Source organism: Ictidomys tridecemlineatus, chromosome 2, assembly GCF_052094955.1.
Source record: "Ictidomys tridecemlineatus isolate mIctTri1 chromosome 2, mIctTri1.hap1, whole genome shotgun sequence".
In the NCBI taxonomy this organism is placed as follows: Eukaryota; Metazoa; Chordata; class Mammalia; order Rodentia; family Sciuridae; genus Ictidomys; species Ictidomys tridecemlineatus.
In genome coordinates this window covers 216,663,447-216,688,223 of record NC_135478.1, presented here as the reverse complement: position 1 = coordinate 216,688,223, position 24,777 = coordinate 216,663,447, and the positions used below count along the sequence as shown (strand labels likewise).

Sequence of the window (24,777 nt, the reverse complement as noted above, 5' to 3'; positions counted from 1 at the left end):
TTCCCTTAAGAAGCATGAAATGTCTTTCTTTGTCTCTTCTGATTAACTTTGGTTTGAAGTATACTTTATCTGAAATGGGAATGGAAACTCCTACTTGTTTACGCAATCCATATGAGTGATAAGTTCTTTCCCATCCTTTCCCCTTCAGCTGTGAATATCTTTGCCCATGAGGTGAGTCTCTTGAAGACAGCATATTGTTGGGTCTTGCTTTCTAATCCAGTCTGCAAGTTTGTATCTTTTTTTTTTTTTAAGAGTGAGAGAATTTTTTTAATATTTATTCTTTAGTTTTCAGCGGACACAACATCTTAGTTTGTATGTGGTGCTGAGGATCGAACCTGGGCCGCACGCATGCCAGCCGAGCGCACTACCACTTGAGCCACATCCCCAGCCCCAGTCTGTATCTTTTGATTAATGAGTTTAGGCCATTCACATTCAAGATTATTATTGAGATATGATTTGTATTCCCTGTCATTTTTATTTATTTCTGGTTTTTGATTTGTCTCAATTTCTCATTTGGTGGAATGTCCCTTTAATGTACATCTCCTGTTGCTGATTTTCACTTTCTTTTTTCACTTCATCCTCATGAAATATTTTTGTTGAGAATGCTCTATAGTGTAGGCTTTCTAGTTGTTAATCCTTTTAATTTTTATCATGGAATGTTTTAATTTCACCTTCAAATCTGAAATAATTTTGCTGGATATAAAATTTTTGGTTGGAGACTGGGGTTGTGGCGTAATGGTACAGCACTTGCTCAGCACATGCGAGGCCCTGGGTTCGATCCTCAGCACTGTATGTAAATAAATAAATAAAGATATTGTGTCCAACTACAAATAAAAAATAAATATTAAAAAAATTATTGGTTGGCATCCATTTTCTTTCAGAGCTTGAAATATATTATTCCAGGACCTCCTATCTTTGAGGGTCTAAGTTGAGAAATCATTTGAAATCCAAATTGGTTTCCCCCTATATGTAATTTGATTTTTTTCTCTCACATTCTTTAAGAATTTATCTTTATTCTGTGTGTTATTCATTATCATTATAATGTGTCTTGGTGTGAGTCTGCTGTATTTTTGTACATTTGAGGTCCTATAAGCCTCTTGTATTTAATTTTGCATTCCATTCTTTAGGTTTGGGAAATTTTCTGCTATTATATCATTGAAAAGATTATGCATTTTTTGGTTTGTATCTCTGCTCCTTCATCTATTCTGATAACTCTTAAATTTGGTCTTTTCATGTTATCCCATAATTCTTAGATATTCTGTTTATGATTTCTTAACAGCTTCTCTGCATGTTCAACTCTACTTTCAAGATTATATATTTTGTCTTCATTGTATGAGATTCTGTCTTCCAAGTGATCTAGTCTGTTGGTAATGCTTTCTATTAAATTTATAGTTTGATTTACTGATTACTTCATTTAGATGATTTCTGCTTGGTTTTTCCACAATCTCTTTATTGAAGTGGTCTTTCACTTCCTGTATTTTTTCTTTGATTCCACTCCTTATACTATACTTCACATATCAATTTAACTGTATACAATCTGAACTCCTTCTTGGACATTTCTTCTGCTGTGTTATCAGTGACTTCTGTTGAAATATCTTGGTTGGTTGGAGTGCTTCATTCCCTTGTTTTTTCATGTTATTAGTGTGTTTTCCCATCTAAAATTTTGGATCTAAGGCAGGATAAATTCTGCCCTGTTTACCTATAGTGTCCTTGAAGGTTTTCAGCGCTTCACCTTTACTGGTGAGAACAATATCAACAGCACCCACTGTACACAATACACAGCCTAAAGCCTAATAGCTCCCACTAAGTCTACTGCTTTTTCGAATTAATGCTTTCTCACATTAAACCAAAATTATGAGTTCCATAACTATCTATAGTATAAAAAGAATATTTATTAAAATGATTTACAATTTCAAATGTGGATGAGAGAACAGAGGTAGTGTAGTATGCAATATTTGCGAGAGAGAGGAAGAGAGAAGCTAGAAGTAAAAATTCACAGTAAGAGTGGAAGAGAAGTCGACAGAGATTGGTTGTTGGTTGGAGAAAAGTTGGAAAGAAAATAGACGAGTGTGGAAGAATACGAACAAAGAAAAAAATTAAAGACATAAGAATACAACAAAAATGCAAAACACCATTCATATATTATGATTCTGTATACAGTGATGCATAAAAACATCCTGTTCCAGGACTGGGGTTATGGCTCAGTGGCAGAGTGCCTGCTTCACACATGTGAGGTACCAGATTAAAAGAAAATAATCAAGGGTTGGGGTTGTGGCTCAGTGGTAGAGTGTTTGCCTAGCATATATGAGGCACTGGGTTTGATTCTCAGTATCACATATAAATAAAATAAAGATCCATTGACAACTAAAAAATATTTTTCAAAATTCTGTTCCAAATATGGTAGGGAGATAAGTGAATCAAAAAATAAAATAAATCTTGCTGGAAAGTCAAAATGTCTCTGACAGCATTCAAAAGTTTCTCAGTCTTGTCTCTGACGTCTCTCGGAATCACCAAACCCGATCAGTCCTCGCAAACCCAGTCTCTATCCCATTGATCTGAGCTTCAGATACCTCAGGCTCAGCCATGCTGCAGTCCCAAGATCTCAATGCTGCTCTTACTTGTAGAGAGACCACCAGGGTATATACTCATGCAAAGCAGCAACCCCAAGATGCAGCAGCATAAGTGCCACCAGCACTCTCAGTAGGAAGACCCCAGGTTCCTCCAGACCCACGGGTACCCCTACACTGGACCTGTAGGTTCTAGCTGGAGTCCCCAGACAGAGGCTCATGTGCTGGTAAACTTGCTGGCAGCCAGGGCCCAGGCCCTGGCTGGTGTCCCAAAATAGGTGCAGCTAAGTACAACCAAACCTGGAGTCTCCCCCAAAGCAGTCCTCTAGGCTATGGTAGCAGCTGTAGTGGTGGTGGTTGTTGGCAGCAGGCAGCAGGTCAGTAGTAGTGGCTGCAGTGGCAGCTACAACTGCAGCTGTGGGGGAGTGTCACCAGGCAGTGTCTGGGGGTCATCAGCAGTGTCAGCTTCAGTTGCATTCAGGGCAGCGGTTTCTTCTGTGGCAGCAGTACCCAGAAGACCTCCAGGTGACCTTAGGCTGGCAATAGCAGAATCAGAGGCAGCAGCAATGGCAGTAGTGGTGCAGGCAATGGTTGATTGACAGGAGATTTCTGGTTCAGTGGCAGCAACCACGGAGATAGGGTCGGAATTCACATCCAAGGTAACCAAGACTGTGCTCAGAGAAGAGACCTCCAGGAACCTTAGTGGCATCTGAGTCAGTGGCATCTCCCCATTATATATTTTTCTTACCATTAGGCAATTATGCCTCAAATCTTTTTTTTAAATGTAATTTATTGTATGTACAGTATTATAACATAGGAAATCAAACATCATCTTATCCTAATCCTTTTTTAAAAAATTTTTAAGTTTATGGACCTTTATTTATTATTTATAAGTATTTTTTTAGTTTTCGGTGGACACAACATTTTTTTTCTGTGGCAGCAGTACCCAGAAAGAAGACCTCCAGGTGACCTTAGGTGACTCTTTATTTTTTATTTTTATGTGGTGCTGAGGATCAAACCCAGCACCCCGCACATGCCAGGTGAGCATGTTACCGATTGAGCCACATCCCCAGCCCTGAACCTTAATTTATTTATATGCGGTGCTGAGAATGGAACCCAGTGCCTCACACGTGCTAGGCAAGCGTTGTACCCCTGGGCTACAACCCCAACCCTCCTAATCCTTTTGTTCTCTTCAATCTTAATCCAAATAAAATACCTTCAGATAATATTAATAACAAACCTATTTCTTTGATCCAGCCAATTGAAGGAATGTGTGACCTCTTGGTACTATTATTTTAATGTTAATCTCTTAATTTCTTCAAAAAAAAGGAGGGTTTTTGTTATTGTTTTTGTGTGTTACCAAGGATTAAACCCAGGGGTGCTAAACCACTGAGCCACATCCCATCCCTTTTTATTTTTTGAGAAAGGATCTCAGTAAATTGCTTAGGATCTCAGTTGCTGAGGCTGGCTTTGAACCCAGATTCCTCTTGCCTCTCAGCCCACTTTGTTTTTCTCACATGCCCAGTAGATAGAGTATTTTGAAACACTTTGATCAATTCTGTTGTTTAAATTGTACTCCTCTTATTGAGTGGAGCTAAGCTATATACTCAAAAACACTGATTTATTTATATGCTATGTAGGTTGATGTACTCTAGAGACTATAAAATGAATGAGACATAGTCTTAAAAAGATTATGTCCAGTTTCTTCTTTTACCAGGAAAAATTCACATATGCCATAAAAGAGGCATAAAGAACCCGTGCCAAATGCAGTGAGACATATCTATAATCCAAGCACTCAGGAGGCTGAGGAAGGAGGATCACATGTTCAGAGCCAGCATCAGCAACTTATTGAGGCCCTGTCTCAAGATTAAAAGGGGTGGGGACAGCTGGGTTGTAGCTCATTGGTAGAGCACTTGCCTAGCATGTGTGAGGCAGTAGGTTCAATCCTTAGCACTATAGTAAAAAAAACAAGTAAATAAAATAAAGGTCTTGTGTCCATCCACAACTAAAATTAATATTTTAAAAAGGAGGGGGTGGGGATATGTCTTAGTGGTAAGCCCCTCTGGTTTCATCCCCTGGTAGCAAAGAAAAATAATAAATAAAATAAAAAGGTGGCAGGCACAGTGGCTCAAGCCTGTAATACCACCAACTCATGAGGCTGAGACAGGAGGATCGCAAGTTAAAGGTCAGCCTCAGCAATTTACCAAGAAAAGGAAGGAGGGAAGGAAGGGAAAGAAGGGAGGAAAGAAAGGAAGGAAAGGAGAGAGGAAAAAAAGCTGGTAATGGAGCTCAGTAGTAAAACACCCTGGGTTTGATACCCAGGACTGAAACAACAAAATTGTCAACTGATAGAACAACTTTGTTTTGTTTTGGTGGTACTGGGAATCAAACACAGGGGCACTTTACCCCTAGGCTACATTCCCTTTTTTGGGGAGAGATAGCAGGAATTAACTCAGGGGCGCTCAACCACTGAGCCACATCCCCTATTACATTTTGTATTTTATTTAGACACAGTCTCACTGAGTTGCTTAGTGCCTTGCTGTTGCCTAGGCTGGCTTTGAACTCTAGATCCTCCTGCCTCAGCCTCCAAAGCCACTGGATTACAGGCGCGTACCACTGTGCCCAGGCCTCAGCCTTTTTTGTTTTTTAATTTGACATAGTCTCATTAAATTGCTGAGGCTGTCTTTGAATTTAAAATCCTCCTGCCTCAGCACTGGTACACCATGTGCTATTGTACCCAGTTCAGAATAACTTTAGAGAGAGAATTTTAATATTTATTTTTTTTTAGTTTTCGGCAGACACAACATCTTTGTATGTGATGCTGAGGATCTAACCTGGGCTGCACGCATGCCAGGCAAGCGCGCTACTGCTTGAGACACATCCCCAGCCCCAGAATAACTTTAATTGAGGAATTAAGAATATTCAAAGCAAAGGGACCATTTTAAAAATTCAGCCAAAAGATTATCATTGCCGGAATTATAGCAGAGGAAGAGGAGGTGATTGGAGCTATTTCAGAAGCACAATTGCTGGATGATGAATGCAGAAAGAAGAGGCATACCAAGTGAAGCCCAACTTTTTACTTAATTAGCCAAATACATAGTAGAACTATTCACCCAAATGGATCAAGAGGAAGAGCAATTTGAGGTGGAGAGTAGGAGGTATAAATGTTAATATGCTCACTCCTTTGCCTGGACTTTACTCTTCTGGACATCATACCTTGGGCTACTCTTGAGCTGTGGCTGTGTTCCTAAAGACCTAAAGACCAGTACTTCCAGGCCTAGGGAGAGGTAATAATAGCTGCTTCAACTACTGCCAGCTCCTAAGAGCTTCACCTTACTTTTTTCTACTGACCTACATCCCCAATCCTTTTTATTTTTTGAGACAGGGTCTAGCTAAATTGCCTAGGCTGACTTCAAATTTGTAATCCTTCTTCTTTAGCCTCCTAAATCATTGGATTACAGGTGTGTGACAGCACACCTACCTCAATTTTTCATTACTTAATTCAACTCACATCCCTTTAACTCTAAATAAACCTATTTGAGTGTACCATCTGTTTCCCGCTAGAACCCTATTACATCATATTTGTTACTTTTTAAAAATATATACGTAATTTTGTTTGTATAAGCATTGGAAATATGTGGGAAGATGCATATCAGACTGTTAGACTATTAGTAATGGTCACCATCTGGTAATGGGAATACAGAGGGAAGGACAAAGGGAAAAAATTGTGCTTTTATTTTGCTTAAGCCATCTGAATTCCTTAAAGTAACAGGCTTATATTACTTTTAGCTTTTTTTTTTTTTTTTTTGTGTGTGTGTGTGTGTGTGTGTGTGTATGTGTGTATTACTGGGAACCAAACTCAGGATCTCATGAATGCTAGGCAAATTGAGCTACATCGCCTGGCCCCCCACACCACCAGCATTTTTTTTTTTTTTTTTTTTGGCACTGGGGATTAGGGATTGAACCCAGAGGTGCTTAATCACTCAGCCAAATCCCCAGCGCCCCTGCCTTTTTTTTTTTAAGACTTTTTTTTTTTTTTTTTTTAATTTTAAGACAGGGTGTCACTAACTTGCTTAGGGCCTTGCTAAGTAGCTGAGACTGGCTTTGAACTTGGAATCCTCCTGTCTTAGCCTCCAGAGTAAATGCGACTGTAAGTATGCACCACTATTCCCAGAATCTTGTATTTTTTTTTTTTTAGTTGTTAATGGACCTTTATTTTTTTTATTTATATGCAATGCTGAGAATCAAACCCAGTGCCTCACACATTAAAGGCAAGCACTCTACCACTGAACTACAACCCCAGCCCCCTTGTATTACTTTTTAAATTAAAAAAAAAAAATTGGGGCTGGGATTGTGGCTCAGCGGTAGAGCGCTTGTCTAGCATGGGCAGGACCCGGGTTCGATCCTCAGCACCACATAAAAATAAAGGTATTGTGTTGTGTCCATCTACACCTAATAAAATAAATATTTAAAAAAAAAAAAAGGAAAAACTTTTAAAAGTAGATCAAGAACATCAATTCAGGTGGTGATACCTAGAATAAGAAGTCCAATAAATTCGCTGACAGTAAAGATGAAACCTCCAGTTTATTCCCCTAATTAATCAGTCAACAAAATTGCAGAGAAAAATCCTAACTTTAAAAAAAAATTTAATGATAAATACATATTATAGAAATGATTAAATTCTCATATGAAGATAGCATCCAAGGAATTTCTCCATGTTCATGGCTCCCAGCCCTTCCCTCCAGGTTGATGGGGCAACTGGAGACCCACCAAACCAGCAGACTCCTCCACTGAGCGCTCACCCCTGCCATGAAATTCCTGATGAAGGGCCACATGTTCTCGGATGCTGCGCAGAAGGCAGAGATAGGTGGCAGCTTGGAAATGAAGCTCATGCTGGGCTCTGCACAACTTCTCACTGGTGACCTAGAGAAGCAGAAAGATTAGAGTTAACACCCCTGCAACAGATACAGGTCTACAGAGAAAGATTTAATAAAAAAGCTTTCTTATTCTTATTTTGGGTACTAGGGATTTAACCCAGGGGTACTTTACCACTGAACTACACCCCAGCCTTTTTTATTTTTTATCGAGACAGGGTTCCACTAAATTGCTGAGGCTGACCTCCAATTTGTGATCCTCCTACTTCAGCCTCCCAAATCACTGGTATTACAGGCTACACCACTATACAGATTTACAAATATGCATGTTTCTATTTTTTTTTTTTAAGAGTGGGAGAGAGAATTTTTTTAATATTTATTTTTTAGTTCTCGGCAGACACAACATCTTTGTATGTGGTGCTGAGGATTGAACTCAGGCCGCACGCATGCCAGGCGAGCCCACTACCGCTTGAGCCACATCCCCAGCCCTTCTTTTTTTTTTTTTTTAATGTTTGTTTTTTAGTTATAGTTGGACACAATACCTTTATTTTATTATTTATTTTTATGTGGTGCTGGGGATAGAACCCAGGTCCTTGCCCGTGCTAGGAAGCACTCTACAGCTGAGCCACAACCCTAGCCCTGCACATCTCTATTATCTCTATGCAATTTGCTCTCTAAAGAAAGTCTGTTTAAGCCAAGCACGGTGATGGCACACATCTGTAATCCCAGGGGCTCTGGAGGCTGAGACAGTTGGATCGCAAATTCAGGCCAGCTTGGGCAATTCTGAAGGACTCTATCTTAAAATAAAAAGGGCTAGGGATATGGCTTAATGATAGAAGGTCTCTGGGTTCAATCCAATACAAAAAAAAGCATATATGTATAATTAAAATATTTATAGGAGCACTCGCAATAATTGGGTTCTTTTTTTATTAGCATATTATAATAGTGGGATGTTGTTACATATTTGTATATGTAGACAATATAATGGTATAATTTGGTCAATTTCATTGCCCTGTACTTCCCCTTTTCCTCCCCTCCTTCCCCCATTCCCTTCCCTCTATTCTGTTGCTCTCCCTTCTATTTTCATGAGATCCTCCAATATCACCTTTTTTCTTTACTTTCTTTCTTTCTAGCTTCCACATATGAGATAAAATATATGACCTTTGACTTCAAGTTTGGTTTTGGCTTCTTTTGCTTAATATAATGCTCTTAAGTTCCATCCATTTTCCTACAAATGACATAACTATACTCATTTATTAGGAAAGTTGACCTCCATTTGATCAAAAGTTTTGTTTATTTAATGCTGGGAATTGCATCCAGTGCCCTATACATGCTAATAAGCATGTGCTAACCCACTGAGCCACACCAGCCTCAGCCTTAACAAGACTGTTTGAGTTTTCTTTTGTTTTGGGTACTGGGGATTAAACCCAGGACACTTTACCACTGAACCATATCCCTACCCAGTCCTTTTTATTTTTCTTTTTAAACTTATTATTTTTATTTGGTACCCAGGATTGAAGACAGGGGCACTTAACCACTGCACCACACCCCCAGCCCTTTTTTGTATTTAGAGAAAGGGTTTCAAGGAGTTGCTGAATTCGCAATCATCCTGCCTCAGCCTCCTGAGCCACTGGGATTACAGGCGTGTGCCACCACACCCAGCTTATTTTTTTGAGATTGGGGGTGTGTGGGGTGTGTGTGTGTCACTAAATTGCTTAGGGCATTACTAAATTGTTGAGGCCGGCTTTGAACTTGTGATCCTCCTGTGTCAGCCTCCTCAGTTGCTGGGATTACAGGCATGTACCACCAAAGCCAGCTTTTTTTTAAATGGGGAGGGGGGAGTTGGGGGTGGAGAGAGCCTATGTTGCCCAGGCTGGTATTGTATTCCTGGGATCAAGCAATCCTCCCTGCCCCCATCCCCAACAGATGGGACTATAGGCATGTATAGTACATCCAGCAAACAGAATTCTTGAGGTGTTTAATTGAATATTTCTAAATTTTAATACTGGAAGCCATAAGTTTCAACTCCTTCATTTTACAAATGAGGAAACTAAACTCCAGTTGTTAGTTAATGGCAGAGATTAGAACTACAATCAGGTTATTGATCGTTAATGCCACCTAAGAAATATAATATTGAATTTTCTCCCCTTCAAACAAAGTGCTGTTGCATTTTGTTTCTGTATTTATGGTATATACCTTTCATTTCAAAATTAAAGACTTATTTTGTCTGAAAAATAATGACCTTATCCTCAATATTACAAAATTATAGTTTTATATACAAAAGTAATATGCATGTGTTTATGGTACTTAAACTTGCTCTCATGGGGATGTGGCTCAGTGGTAAAGCCCTTCTGGGTTCAATATCCAGCACAAAAACAAAACAAAAATTTCCTCTTACAACTTATCCATTTGAAAAATCTGGGCTCTAGTGACTTTTAAGAAGCTGAATACTTCCTGGAAGTGGTGTGGCACGCCGCTAAGGCAAGAGTATTGCAAATTCAAAGCCAGCCTCAGCAATTTAGCAAGGCCTTAAGCAACCTAGCAAGACCATGTTTCAAAAATTTTTTAAAAGGGGGTGGGGGTTGGGGCTGGGCTTAGTGGTTAAATCCCTGGTACCAAAAAAAAAAAAAAAAAAGCAAGCTGGAAACTTCATATCCATTCCAAAGTCTCAGTGAAATGTAGTATGTTGTCCTCTGTTTATATATTTTGTGTTTTAAGGTTATGAGAATGGGGCAGAAATAGTGGGGATGTGCACATAAATGGGGATGTGTGGATTAGTCCCTGGGCACCATTTTCTGCATAATCCCATTTCTTTCTCTAAATATCTAGGATTAGAATCTGAAAACTAAACTATATGCTACCATACATGTGCAAATGGCAGTCATTAGTTACATCAAATTTAAATTAACTTTTGTTGAATTCAAACTTAGCAACTGTCTCAGCCTCCTGAGTTGCTAGGACTACAGGTATACACCTCTACATCTAGCTAAACTTTCTATTTTTATGTTTTGTTTTGCATGTTGTTGGATATTAAATCTACGGTCTCAGGCATACTAGGCAAACACTCTACCACTGAGATATAACAACCCCAGCTCTAGAATTTCAGGCATGAATTTCAAATGTCTTTTAGAGCAATTTTAGAGCCACTATCAAACTTCATTCAGGAGCAATAATGTTACCTCCATAAGATACAACAATAATCATGTCACCTCTTAATCTTAGCATGTCCTTCCCTTATACCTACAATAAAATTAGCCTTTTCATTTTGCAATACTAGGGATTGAACCCAGGTGCACTCCACCATCAACTTACATCCCCAATCCTTTTCACTTCTTATTTTGGAGTAACATCTCACTAAATTGCCCAGGCTGACCTTACATTTGTGATCCTCCTGCCTCAACCTCCTGAGTAGCTGGGATTACAGGTTTGTACCTCCAAGCCCAGCTATACCTATAATAAAATTTAAATTCCTACCTACCACCTACCTCATCTTCCACCACTACTGCACTCTAAGCTTCAACCATTCTCAATTTCAATTATGTTAGGCTTCTTGGCTTTAAAATATGCAGTTTCTTTACTTGTATCATCACTCTCCCTGATCCCCATTTAATTGCTAATTCCTTCAGGCCCATACTTACTGTGCTCCTGAAAAGTCTTCCCTAACTACCCTTTCTTCCCAATTATTTACCCCCTTAACACTTAGAAGTGTTTCACTGGATGGCTCCTTAGGTGGGATGTAAGTTTAAAATACAGGATTCCTGTACATCTTTTTTTTTTTTTTAACTTTTTTAGTTGTAGATGGACACAATACCTTTGCTTTATTATTTATGTGGTGCTGAGGATCCAACCCAGGGCCTCATGCACAAGAGGCAAGCGCTCAACCACTGAGCCACAACCCCAGCCCATGTACATGTTATTCTTGGCATTTGGCCCAAGTTCCTAACACCAGTATCTAACATTGACCTATTAAAAACTAGGTTAATTTTAATTTTAAGATCTTTTTTTGTAAATTTCATAGCTCATAAATTCAACAGTTAAAATAATTCTTCTCACATTGCTCAATGACAACAGGCTTCATTCCCTGAAGCACAAACGATTCTATAATGTTTTACTTCTGAGATTGGTTGCAACTTTTTTCCAAGTCAGATCCACAACTCCAAAGGTAGCAATCGGGAGTATTATTTTTGGGAACCAGCTAATCTAAATTCTAGTTGTTGTACTGATTCTTGCTCAAGTAAATGTCCCTGAGCCTCAGTTGCTTCGTTTTGAAAATGAGACCGTCTTCCACTCGCTTTAACCCAAGGGGGATACATGTTTACATTTATCTGCTTACAGAAGTTTTAATACAAAAGTATCTGGTCATGCAGCAAGCTCACGCTAAACTGACAGCACCGTTCCCAGGGGCATCATTTTCCTAAGGGGTGCAGGGGACACCACATAGGTAAAGTAAAACACTGTCGACCCTTCAGAAAGCTCCCAACATTCCCCGCCACACTGGTTTTCCTTTATGCCTCAAAGTTTGCTTCTCATAATGTCTACTGGGGGAAGGGTGGGGAGTGCCGGGAATACGCTGTGCCTCTAAGTGTGGGGACACAACACCAAGCCTTATCTTCAGGCCGGTCCCCATTTCCTGCGCTCCCCTTCTTCCGACTCTTCCCTCCCCAACAAGCAGCAGAAGCGGCCAATGAACTCCTCCCTCGCGGCTCCACCCCTGCCTGCGGAGGGCTGCGTCGCCGCCGGGGCTTAGGCCGGAGCTAGCGCAGGTCCTGGGCTTCTGTGGTGGGCCCCGGGCAGCAGGCCCTAAGACCAGGTGCTCCCGACACCCGCCCAGACCCGCCTTTTCCTCCCTTCCCGGGACGTGGTGCGCCCGGGACACGGTTTCCGTACCCGATGTGCACGGAAAGCCTTCACAAGGTACCGATAGGCCGCGGTGTCACGATAGGGTCGCCCGGTGGCCACGCTGAGGTAGCGCAACTCCCGCAGAAGGCCTCGCAAAGTGCGCGCCGGGGACCCTAAGGCCGCCATTTTTATGTCCTTTCCAGAGGTGGAGCCGAAAGGCGGCCTACGCAACTGCTAGCGCCCTCGCCCTCAGCTACCCCCACGAGACGCTTAGTGGTACGGTCGGACTCCGACTGCCGGCTCCCCCTGCCGACGGCCAGGGTGAAAGGTCTCACTTCCCTGTTCTGCGGAGCCATATTAATCGAACACCGAGCGGCGCCCTCACGAACCCAGAGAAGAGCAAGCGACCGCTGAGTCTAACTGGGTACCGGGTCCTCCAGAAACGCTGCGAAAGGCCGATCGAGGGTAAAAAGGTCCTTTCTTGCCTGCGTACTTAAAAAGACGTTTTTAGCTGACCAACGGCCGATTCTCAGAAGTGGGTTAGACGGGAGTGAATGAGAATTTGATACGGAACACGCTTTTAAGATTTTTTTTAACGCTATCTAGAAGGGGTATGGAAACTAAACCTATTCGGACCTCCCAAAAGCCTTAAGGGAGTTATTGCTCAGAGGAAGGAGGTGAAATATCCTCATTCTTGCAAACGGTAGCTAAACAGCTAGTAAAACCACACATACACTATTCCATTTTTCAAAAAAGTAAAATGAAAGTGACTTACTTACATATAATCGTTTCAGAAAAGAGAAAAAAGCATCCTAAAGTAAAAGCTCAAACACCCCAGATGGGACTCGAACCCACAATCCCTGGCTTAGGAGGCCAATGCCTTATCCATTAGGCCACTGGGGCTTCTGCAAGTGAGACGCTCAAACAACATGTTCAATTTTTTTTCTCCATGGTACGTCATCGTCCCTTAAGGTTATCTTTACCCTATCCTGAGAAGCCACACCTAGTATCAATGTGAGGGTCGAAGCATGCTGGGAGTTGTAGTTTAGAAAACAAAAGCCCAGTTACAGCTCAAAGGATTTACCCTCGAAACAGCAGTCTCGCGCCGAATGCTGAGCGGGCGCGCGCACGCACGCGTTTGCGTACGCGTTCGCAAAAGCAGTCGCCCCGCGCCTGCGCAAAAGTGGGCATGCAACGTCGCGGAGCCGGGCGCGCAGCACAAACTGATCCTTGAGACCCGCCCTCTGAGGCTTTTCTCCTTCGGGCTCTCACCGGAAGCAGCCTGGTCCTTTCCGGCGTGGTGGTTCTTTCAGGCATGGTTTTGCTCTAGCAGGCCGTTAGGCGGCGTCCTCAGCGGTCAGTTTCTGCTTCCGGTTGAAGAGCCGAGGCATTTCCGCAGAGCTGGGGACGTGTGGGAAACGTACGCCTTGTGTTTTATATTGGTGGGTCAGCGATAAACATGGGGTCGCGAGAAATTTGTAGTTAATCGATTAGGAATTAGAAGTATCTTGGAATAAACTGAGTCGTTTTCGGGTTCTGCCCTTAATTGTACAGTTTGGACAAGTCCCTTTTATTCTCGGCGACGCTTGCCTTTAAATTTCTCAGGGGCTTTCCATTGCCCCAAAGACAGCGCCAGTTTCCTGAAATTGACATACTGCACATCACCTACATCGGCCCTAGCTTGTTGCAGGCGCCATCTCCCATCGTTCGCCTCTTGTCAGCCTCTGCTGCAGGGATCTGAACTTCTCTCCCCCCACCTCCTTACAGCCACTGTGCCTGTACCGTTTGCGCCCTTGGGGTTTTGACTTACTCCAGTAGTCAAGGGTCGATTGATGCACTCCATCTCCTCTGGCCTCCCGTTTCCCTTGGTTCATTCCTTGTACTATTGTGGTTGTCACTTTCCCCCGTCTGACTGGGATATGCAGAGCTGCGGTGGCCCTCTGCCTAACAGAAGTCTGTTCCTGCAGGCCAGTTCTGGAAGGACAGTCAGCTCCTTAAGGGAGGCGCACCTTGTAGCCCTAATGGCTACAAGACATTAGCTGCTGAGCAGGGTGATGAACACAAATGGAACAGTAATGGTAGCTGGGTGAGTGAAGCCGACTTGGGAAACTGGTGAACTGCATGTCACCTCGCCTGCCGTGCAAGGGCAGCCACCGTTTACCTCCATGGGTTGTTGCGGTCTAGGAAGACACTAACTTTTTCGTCAAAAACGATAATTGTTTTTAGAATATTCTGTCTTTCCTTCTAAATAGGACTAATACCCTAAAAGTACAACATGCCGAACAAAACACTTAGCTCACAGACTCCTGGTTTGTAAAGAAAGAAGGAAGAGAAAAAAGGGGGTAAGATAAGAAGATAAAAGTAAAAATAGTTCCTGTGTCTAGATCTTGGGAAAAGAACTTGCTTTGGTAATCTTGCCTTTGGGAAGAATGTTAGGTGCAGGACAGGCTGAACTAAGTTGTCTGCAGGGCAGGCTGAACAAACGTTAGCTGCAGGATAACCCATGCACCCAAACCACCCTCTGTCTGGTCCTTTATCACCTGTTTGCGTCAAGTTTGAACACTCAACACCCCCCCCCAAGGCTGAACCCTTAATCCCCCTTGTGCCAACAAGGCAGCTTGCAGACCCAGAGACCCCATTAGATTTTGGCTATAAAAATTCCCTCCTTCCGGGCCACTCTCTCTTGCTCTCTCTGTCTCCCTCTCTTGCTTTTGTCTTCCCTTGCTCTCTCTTTCTTCTCTTGCTCTCTTTTTCTCCTCTTTTGCACTGCTGCAATAAAGATCTCTTGGTCCCGCCAAGTGTTGTGGTCACTTTCCTTTCAAAGAGAAACTCCTCAGAAGAAATATAAAGAGTGAACTCGTGGGCTGGGGATGTGGCTCAAGCGGTAGTGGGCTGTCCTGGCATTCGAGGGGCCCAGGTTGGATCCTCAGCACCACATACAAACAAAGATGTTGTGTCCGCCGAAAACTAAAAATAAACATTGACATTTTCTCTCTCTCTTAAAAAAAAAAAAAAAGAGTGAAATCGTTCGTATTGATTTAACATGTAACATGTGAGACCCTGTTAATAACCCAGTCTATAAGTCTGTGCTCTTCAGTGCCCTCAGGTGATTATCATTCCTAGTTGAATTAAGGAATGTTAAAGCACAATATTGGACACAATACCTTTAAACAGTTTTCAGAAGTTTGTTTTGCATTTTGGATGTTCCCCACTCTCCATTCATATACTGAGGGTTTCCTATCATTTGGGCTATGATCGGGCCTCTAATTAGTGTGGTCTTGGTGGACTTGTGATAGTGGTCTACTTTATGCTTTGAATATAACCCTTGCTGCTCTGCCACTGCAACTTATTTTTAAAATGGACATGTTTCTTCCTCTCTCTTTGCTCCTCTGCTCCTCTCTAATCTCAGGGGAAACAAGATTACCTTTCTTCCCCACTTTAGGCAGATTTATCTGTCCTTGAGTACACACCTACCATTGCAAGGAACTTATTCAGACATTGGGGATGGTATAAGAAGATATCAGAAGTGAGTATCTCCCAAATTAACAAATGGATTACAATTCAACAGAAACATGAGAAATATCGCATTTGAATTACCTCTTCAAAAGCTCTCTCTTCCTGTTGATGGGCAGGATCACAGCCTCTGGGACCAGAGTTCCCTGTGTTTCTCCTTTGATAGCAAAACAGTAAACCTTCATTTTCCTTTTTCTCAAAACCGTGTCCTCCTTATTGGATTGGCATAGGGGAAAAGGACCAAGTTTTGGCAACAGACTAGGCACAGGGGAAGAAGACACTATGCTTTTATATTGCTTTTGCTCTCTATGTAAATAAACCATTTGGGTCCAATGGAGTCATTCCCTCACCTTTTGTGGGGCAGGGTCATGGAGATCAGTGATAAAACTCAAAGAAACTTTATCACTGAGCTACATCCCTAGTCCTTTTTTTTTAATATTTATTTTTTAGTTGTAGTTGGACACAATACCTTTATTTTACTTATTTATTTATTTTATTTTATTTTTTTTATTGTTGGTTGTTCAAAACATTACATAGTTCTTGATATATCATATTTCACACTTTGATTCAAGTGGGTTATGAACTCCCATTTTTACCCCGTATACAGATTGCAGAATCACATCAGTTACACTTCCATTGATTTACATTGTTCCATAACTAGTGTCTGTTGTATTCTGCTGCCTTTCCTATCCTCTACTATCCCCCTCCCCTCCCTTCCCCTCTTCTCTTTCTACCCCCTCTACTGTAATTCATTTCTCCCCCTTGTATTATTTTTCCCTATCCCCTCACTTCCTCTTATATGTAATTATGTATAACCCTGAGGGTCTCCTTCCATTTCCATGCAATTTCCCTTCTCTCTCCCTTTCCCTCCCACCTCTCATCCTTGTTTAATGTTAATCTTCTTCTCATGCTCTTCTTCCTTACTCTGTTCTTAGTTACTCTCCTTATATCAAAGAAGACATTTGGCATTTGTTTTTTAGGGATTGGCTAGCTTCACTTAGCATAATCTGCTCTAATGCCATCCATTTCCCTCAAAATTCTATGATTTTGTCATTTTTTAATGCAGAGTAATACTCCATTGTGTATAAATGCCACATTTTTTTTATCCATTCGTCTATTGAAGGGCATCTAGGTTGCTTCCACAGTCTGAGCACATTTTGTCACATGTGCTCAAGAATGAAACAGGGTTTTCCCTCTGTGTCCCCCATAGTTTCCAGGAATATTCCAAACATATTTAGACGAAGAGAAATGCTTTTATTTGGATGGTCAGTTTTGAATACAGTAGGTAGGTATATCTCACAGCTAGAAATATAAAATGACAAACAGCCGTGTTCAGAATGAACCATGAATCTGAGTGATCAGAAATGCCTTTTAGCAGTAGGAGCAACAACCACTGTAACGAGATTGAAGCCAAATGTGATAGGTCTTACACTGAAAATGGATCATTATTTGTGATTCAAAACTTAAGCAAACACAAAACACCAAAGAGAAAGAGGCACCCTGCTATAATTTGGATCTGGAATGTTGCCCAAAGGTCACGTGTTGAAAGCTTGGACCCCAATGTAATGACATTCAGAATGGACTCTACAGAAAGGCGAATTGAATCCTGAGCTCTAACCTCAACTTTGAATCAATGCACTGATGGGTTCATTATTTGACAGGATTATTGGGAGTTGGTAAAACTGTATGTGTTAGGGACTAGTTGGAGGGTAGGTCATTGTAGTTGATTCCCTAGAAGGGTACATGGTATTCCTCAGTCCTTTCTTCCCCTCACCATCTTCCTGATCTCCAAGAGATGAGCAGCTCTGTTTTGAGGCCAGGCTCTCTGCCATGGTATTTTGCCTCACTTCAGGCCATAGCAACGGAGCCTGAAATTGAACCAAAATAAATATTTACTCATATAATTTTCTCAGGTATGTTGTCAAAGTGATGAAAGCCTACTAATGCACACATGCACACACACACACACACACACACACACACACACACACACACACGCATACACAGGGGGAATGGTCCAAAGGAAGAAAAGGACACTTGGTATTGTTGATGGCTTCTTCAACAGTAGACATAGCTTGGGGACAGAGTGGATTCTCCATTTCAGCAGATGCTATAAGGGGTTTAAAGTTTTATATTAGTATTTTATGGAAAGATTGAATAATACAGGCCTGATTTTTCTCTCAGATTTGGAGATGAATAAGAAGGACAAAGAAGATTTCCTTTTCTAGCACAAGACACAAATGTAGTCACTAGTTTCTGATAGCAATCTGAGGAATTCTGTCTCCTTGCTCTTTTCTTGATGGCAAGAGACTTTATGAGGTTTTTGATATAAACCTTAGAATCACTTTAACCATTAATTTTCCTCAAATTCTTCCTTGTTTTAAATTTTATTTTTCCCACCTTGAGTGTTTGGTCCCTAAACAGACATATAGAAAGAACAGCTCAAGGAAAAGAGTGTCCTGAATATATGCTTTGGGTAAGAGAGTTATGGGAGCAAATCCAAACCCCTTCTAAAGGGTAATGAGGAAAATAATTGTAGACAAAACCAAAAGCAAATATGAACAAAGTGACAGCAGGCTCTACTTGTTGACCACTTTCTCTGTGTCAGCCATAGGGTGAGAACTACACATTATGTTCTCATTTACGCTTCAACTCATGCCTGTGAGAGAAGTTTCATAAGTGTATCATGTCGATTCAGCTCCAAAATTGCTTTGGTCCCAATTTGTATGTCTGTTACAGCCCACGTGCTTCATCTCTTTGCTTTGTCCCCCAACTCTACAAAGCTGCCTCTTCATGAACTTGTTGGAATTTAAACACTTTGGAAAGCAGGGTCTTACCTTATCTCCTTCTGATCCTTAATTCTAGGGGTGGGATTCCAATTTAGGATTGTTACTGCATAGTAGAAAAGTTTTCAAGTTTTTATTTCACTCTGTATGGTTTAGACCTGGATTATATTTTGCACTGATAAACAACAACAGGTGAAGTGAACACCAAATTATTGGCTCAAAAACAAAGTTTCTTAAGTGAAATTTAAGTGGAATTTTTGCCCAATTAAATAAACTTAAATAAAAACTTACAAGGACCATATAATATTAAAATGAACTCAAAAACTTATAGATTAAGAGCAAAAATTTATTTTTGGAAAGGGTAAAAATTATTCTTTAGTGACATTTCATCAATATTATCATTTGAATTCTGAGAATGGTTAAGACTTTGTGGTGGTTAATTTTATATGTTAACTTCTCTGGGCTATGATGCCCAGATATTTGGCCAAATATGATTCTGGGTGCGTCTGTGCTGGTGTCATGGGGTGAGATTTACTATTGAATCGGGGACTTTTAGTTCAATAGATTGCACTCTGTAATGGAGCCAGACCTCACCTTGTCAACGGAATGCAACTGGCCTGAATGCAACAAAAAGTCCACCTCTCCCAGGCAAGAGGGAGCTCTCCAGTGAACCACCTTCGGATTGCCTCTACAACATTGATTCTTGGTGGTTCCCGAGCACACTGCCTTTGGACTCAGACTAGAACACTTTCCTGTATCTCTAGCTCCTCCCAGCCAGCCCTCCCCAATCCTGGGAGCAAATAGCTGACAGGAAAGTCCAGGGAAGAAGCAGAGGCCCCTGGGGGGTGGGGCATGAGGGGTGACTGTGCCACTGGCTGCCAGTCCCTGGTCAAAGACCATGACAGGCCTCTGCTTTTACCGGCAGAACAAGACGGTTGGTGTTGGCGGAGCCCCGCGATTCTCGGAATTCTGAGCTCTTGCTGGAGTCAACGTTTGAGGACGTTCTGGGGAGAGAAGTGGATGGTGCTGGACGCGGTTTTGGAGCTGGTCCGCTGGCTCACTAAAGTGGCGGCGATGTCGTCCTGGTTTGGAGGCCTGGGCTCAGGCTTGGGCAACTTCTTGGGTCAGGTGGGAAGCAGCTTGCCTTCCCTCACCGACCATGTATGCAACTTCACCAGGGGAATGCTTCTGGATGACATAGGAGACATAGCAGCAGGTTTACCTGATTGTCGGAGAAAGGAAATGGAAGCTAGTAATTCTCCACTAAGATCGGAGAATGAAAGACTTCAAAAGTATTGTACTGATCTGGAGGAAAAACATGAAGCATCAGAACTGCAAATAAATCCTCAGTGTCCAAGTTATGGAAATCAACTGCAACAGAAGGAGGTAGAGATCAGCCATCTGAAAGGTAGACAGATGGCACTGCAAGATCAAGTGTTCAACCTCCAGGAAGCTGCTCAATGGGTAGGTTCAGGAGCTTGTGGTGTACCAACAACCACTGCACTGGGTCCATTCGGTTCCCAGATCAGTAGTGATTTTTCAGCCTTTTCTGATGATGACAAGGACTTTAGTGACCTAATTTCGTCCCACCAAGAAATAAACAGATTGTCAATTGAAGTTTCGAGACTTGAATCTAAAGTTGGCCATTCGAGGCATGTTGCTGAGGCTCAGGGAACACAGAATTCTGACCCCAGTGAAATCTTCAAACTGCAAAATACTATCAAGACTCTTGAATGAAACCCAAGTCCAGACATAGATGATCATCAGCATGAAGTGTCAGTTTTGGAGCAGAGTGCTACTGTGGCAGAAAAGGGAACAATCCTTCCACAAAATTCTTCATCAATGGAAGAAGTGTTGAGGCTACAACGAGCACCCTGTCTGATGCTGAAAAGGAAATAATGAGACTAAATGATTTCAACCAGGACCAGAGCCTTGCTGAAGACAATCTGAAACTTAAAATGCATGTGGAAGCTTTAGAAAAAGAGAAGTCATCATTGAGTCAAGAAAAGGAGGAACTTCAGATAACACTGTCAAAATTGAGCTGTGACTCTCAAGTAATTAAAAACACAGCTTCAACAGACATGAATGTGAGTGTCCAATTACATGACTTAAAACTTCACTTGAAGGCAAAGGAGGAAGAACTGAATCAGAGTATCCATGAAAAGAAAATGCTGATAGCTGAGTTAGAAGAACTGGACCATCAGAATCAGGAAGCTACAAAGCACATGATTTTGATAAAAGATGAGCTATCAAAACAAGAAAAAGAAGGAGACCTTGTCATCCAGAAATTGAAACAAGATCTAGATGATGAAAAAAAGAGAGTTCATCAACTTGAGGATGATAAAATGAACCTATCCAAAGAGTTGCATGTGCAGAAGGAGAAGTTAGAGTGCACAGAGCCTCAGTGATTTGCATTTAACCAAGCAGAAGCTTGAAGATAAAGTAGAAGATTTAGTAGATCAGCTAAATAAGTCACAACAAAGTAGCTTAAACATCCAGCAGGAAAACCTTGAGCTTAAGGAACACATTAGAAAAACTGAAGGTGAGCTGTCTGGATGTCAGAGTAAGTTCCGAAGTTCTCTGAATGAAGACTCTAGCAGTAATGTGAAGGATGACTTGCTTCAAGAACGGGAAGCTGAAGTTAGCAACTTAAGGCAAAATCTTTCAGAAGTAGAAGAGCTCAATGAAAATTTAAAGAAAGTTGCTGTTGATCTCAAAAGGGAGAATGAAATGTTCATTTTAGCATGTAAAGATGTAAGACGTAAGTTGGAAGCATCTATTGCTGCTAACAATCAAGTGTCTCAAGAAAAAGACACTGTCAAGGAGACTCTAATAAGAGACAAAGAAGAGATAGAATCCGAACTGCAACAGGCAGAAAAAAGACTGTTGGAAGAAGCAAAGAATCACAGGCAGACTATTCAGGAACTCTCCAATGCATGTCATTTGAATACCTCTGCCTTTCAGCTAAAACCTGATTGTGTAGTTCAACTCAAGCAAGAGAAGGACTTTGAGATAGCAGGACTCAAAAAGAATATTGAACCAATGACTACTGATCCAAAAGAAACTGAGGAAATTTTGGAACCTCATGTCGAAGAACAGAAGCAATTGATACAACTTATAAAGGAGAAAGAAGTTTTTATTGAAAAACTCAAAGAAAAATGTTCAGAACTACAAAAGGATTTAGATGAGTGTTCTCAGGCCTTAAGAGAAAATGAAACTTTAAGGCAAACCATAGAAGAAAAGGACAGAAGTCTTGGCTCCATGACAGCAGAAAACAACCATCTGCAAGAAGAATTGGAGAGCCTTAAGGAACAGCAGAATCGAGCTGTACCTGTGGCTGAGCCTAAAACCCTTGATGGTATCCCAGAAGTAGAATCGGAGGTGTATCAACTGAAAATAGTCAAAAATCATCTGGAAAATGAAATTAAACACCATCAAAAGATAATTACAAATCAAAACAAGCGTAAAATGCGACTCCTTCAGTCTTTACAGGAGCAGAAGAAGGAAATGGATGACCTTAAACACCAACATGAGCAGCTGAATGCTGCGCATATCCAGTTAATTTTAGAAAAAGATGAGGAAATTAAGAACTTGCAGAAAACGATTGAACAAATAAAATCCCAGTTGCCTGGAGAAAGACTCGATGCTCAAACAGAGAATTCTGATATTTTTCAAGAAACAAATGTAAAAAGCCTCAATAGAGAAAGTGGAAGTGAACAATGTGACCTATGGAACGAAAAGAAGTTGTTGAAGCAAACAGTAATATATCTAAAGGGGAGAATATTGATTTTCGAAGTGGACTTTTCTAAATTAAAAGGGGAAAATGAAAAATTGAGAGTAGCATCCAAAGAAAAGGAAAGGGAGTATCAAGCACTACAAGAGACAAACTCAAAGTTCTCTGTGAGGCTGGGAGAAAAAGAATTGGAGTGTGAGTCAATGAAGGATAAAGCTCTTGCTTTTGAGCAACTGTTACAAGAAAAAAGTCAGCTTTCAAATGCAGTTGCATCAATGCAGGAGAAGACAGTTATATTTCAGCAAGAACGAGACCAAGTCATCGTAGCACTAAAACAAGTACAGATGGAAAACAGTACTCTCCAGCACGAGGTTCAACAGTTCCCTGACAAAGAACTACGCTTGAACCGGGAGCTAGAAAGGCTACGCAGCCATCTCTTGGAATCAGAAGAGTCTTATACCCAGGACATTTTGGCTGCAGAAGACCACGAGATTAAACTGAAAAAGGAAGTCACGCTTTTGGAGGAAAAGCTAGTGTCATCTTCTAAGGCAAGTCATCAAGCCAGCGTGCAGATAGAGTCACTGCAAGAACAGTTGAGGTTGGTCTCTCAACACAGGGATGAGAATGCACTGCAGCTTTCGCTCTCCCAGGCACGAGTAAGGCAGTATGCCCTGTCATCAACTAACCTGCAAAGGGTTCTAGAGCATTTCCAAGAAGAAGAAAAAGCAATGTATTCTGCTGAAATAGCAAAAGAAAAACAGTCGACAGCAGAATGGAAGAACAAGGCAGAAAAACTAGAAGGACAAGTATCATCATTGCAGGAACGTTTGGATGAAACAAATGCTATGTTGCATTCTGCTACCAGACTTACAGAAGAGTTAGATCGGAAGGAACAACAGATCCAAGAACTTAAAAGACAAAATGAGCTCGGAAAAGATATGTTGGACAAGGCACAAAAGAAATTGTCGACCTTGGCAAACAACCTAGAAGGAAAAGTGGACAAAGTCCTGATGAGAAACCTTTTTATTGGTCATTTCCATACACCAAAAGGTAAACGCCGAGAAGCCTTACAGTTAATGGGAAGCATCCTGGACATTCCAAAGGAGGAAATGGAGCAGTTGTTGAGTGAAGATTCCGGTGGTGTTACTAAGTGGATGACTAGTTGGCTTGGAGGGGCATCGAAAAGTGTTCCCAACATACCTTTGACACCAAATCAACAACCTGTGTTTAATAGTTCTTTTTCAGAACTCTTTGTCAAATTTCTGGAAATGGAATCTCATCCCTCTGTTCCACCATCCAAACTCTCTGCTCATGCCATGGACTGTCCAGACTCACCAGGAAGGAGAGAGCAAGGTGGAAATGTACCAGGAAGTGTTAAAGATGCGGCCAAATTCAGAGGTGGTCGAAGCACCAACGGGAATCCATTCTTGGTTCTCCGTTCGGCAGCTGTGCCTCTTAGTAACCTAGCTGGAGTTGGTCTTGGTGGACCTGGACATCCTCTTTTTAAACCCATCACAGATTTCATGCCCACCTTTACACCATTGCCAGTGTCCCCGGACAATAGCGCCACAGTTGTACTAGAGCACCTTCTAAAGCAAAGGCAATCTCATCCAGAGATGATTTAACACTCTAAAGAAGACTTTATAAACACTTTGTGCTTTTTTTACAGAGTGGCCTTTGGGAAAAGAACTCATGTATTTGTAGACAAAAAGAGAAAGGAAAAACGCTGGTATATATAGGTATATAGCTAATAGGTATTTTTATTGTTGTTGTGTGTTTTTTTGTTAAACAGTTTTTAAAAAATTGTTTTGTTTGCTGTAGCACTTTTTGTTTATAAAATTTTGTTCCACTGTAGCAGCTAATCATCACCAGTCTTCAATTCTGATGTACTTTTGTGAGCAACTGTACAGAGCAGCTTTAGTGAACCATTAGCTCCAACCTCTTTTTTTTAAAATGATTATATTTGATAAATTTAATGGCATTAAATAAAAATGATACATTTAATTAACAAGGAAGAAGAAAGATCCAACCCTTAAGAAAAGGATATATATCTCAGATTTAGAGTATATGAAAACCAAATATGATATTGCAAAATATTGTGAATTTTTAGTTGATCAAAGAAAACCTTGTACAACAAGTAAAAGAAAATTAGAACGGGGAGAGCCTGAACATGAAGTTTCTTGGATAAATTCTAAGATTCTTTGAATCCAAATACTATGACCCCTATCCATGTTACTTATTTCCATTTCTATAGAAGATTTCATACTCCCTGCATTCTTATAAAAAGCTTGTATATTGTAAACAAGATAAAACCAAACAGAACAGTTCCTAAGGAAATATTCTACTTTCAGTTTCCTTGTCTCATAAATTTATTAAAGTTTTATTAAAGACTCTGAATTTGCTAGCCTTTTTATTAAATATTTGATATATGCTATTAATGTCTATCACTGGATTTTATTTGGTCT

General features: G+C 41.0%; 1 protein-coding gene, 1 non-coding gene and 1 pseudogene across 2 annotated transcripts; 1 reads left to right on the top strand and 2 right to left on the bottom strand.

The window, feature by feature from the left end:
• Nucleotides 1-7,196: 7,196 nt before the first annotated feature.
• Fmc1 (formation of mitochondrial complex V assembly factor 1) lies at nt 7,197-12,586 on the bottom strand. Its single transcript, XM_078040623.1, has 2 exons — nt 12,329-12,586; nt 7,197-7,490 (listed from the first exon to the last, which is right to left on the bottom strand). Exons 1-2 carry the CDS (start codon nt 12,464-12,466, stop codon nt 7,287-7,289), a joined length of 342 nt encoding a protein of 113 aa, XP_077896749.1. The 5' UTR covers nt 12,467-12,586; the 3' UTR covers nt 7,197-7,286.
• Nucleotides 12,587-13,110: 524 nt separating this feature from the next.
• Trnar-ccu (transfer RNA arginine (anticodon CCU)) lies at nt 13,111-13,183 on the bottom strand. The gene has a single exon. It is a non-coding gene; the product is annotated as a tRNA-Arg (tRNA).
• Nucleotides 13,184-19,310: 6,127 nt separating this feature from the next.
• LOC101977202 (thyroid receptor-interacting protein 11 pseudogene) lies at nt 19,311-24,083 on the top strand (annotated as a pseudogene).
• Nucleotides 24,084-24,777: the final 694 nt, after the last annotated feature.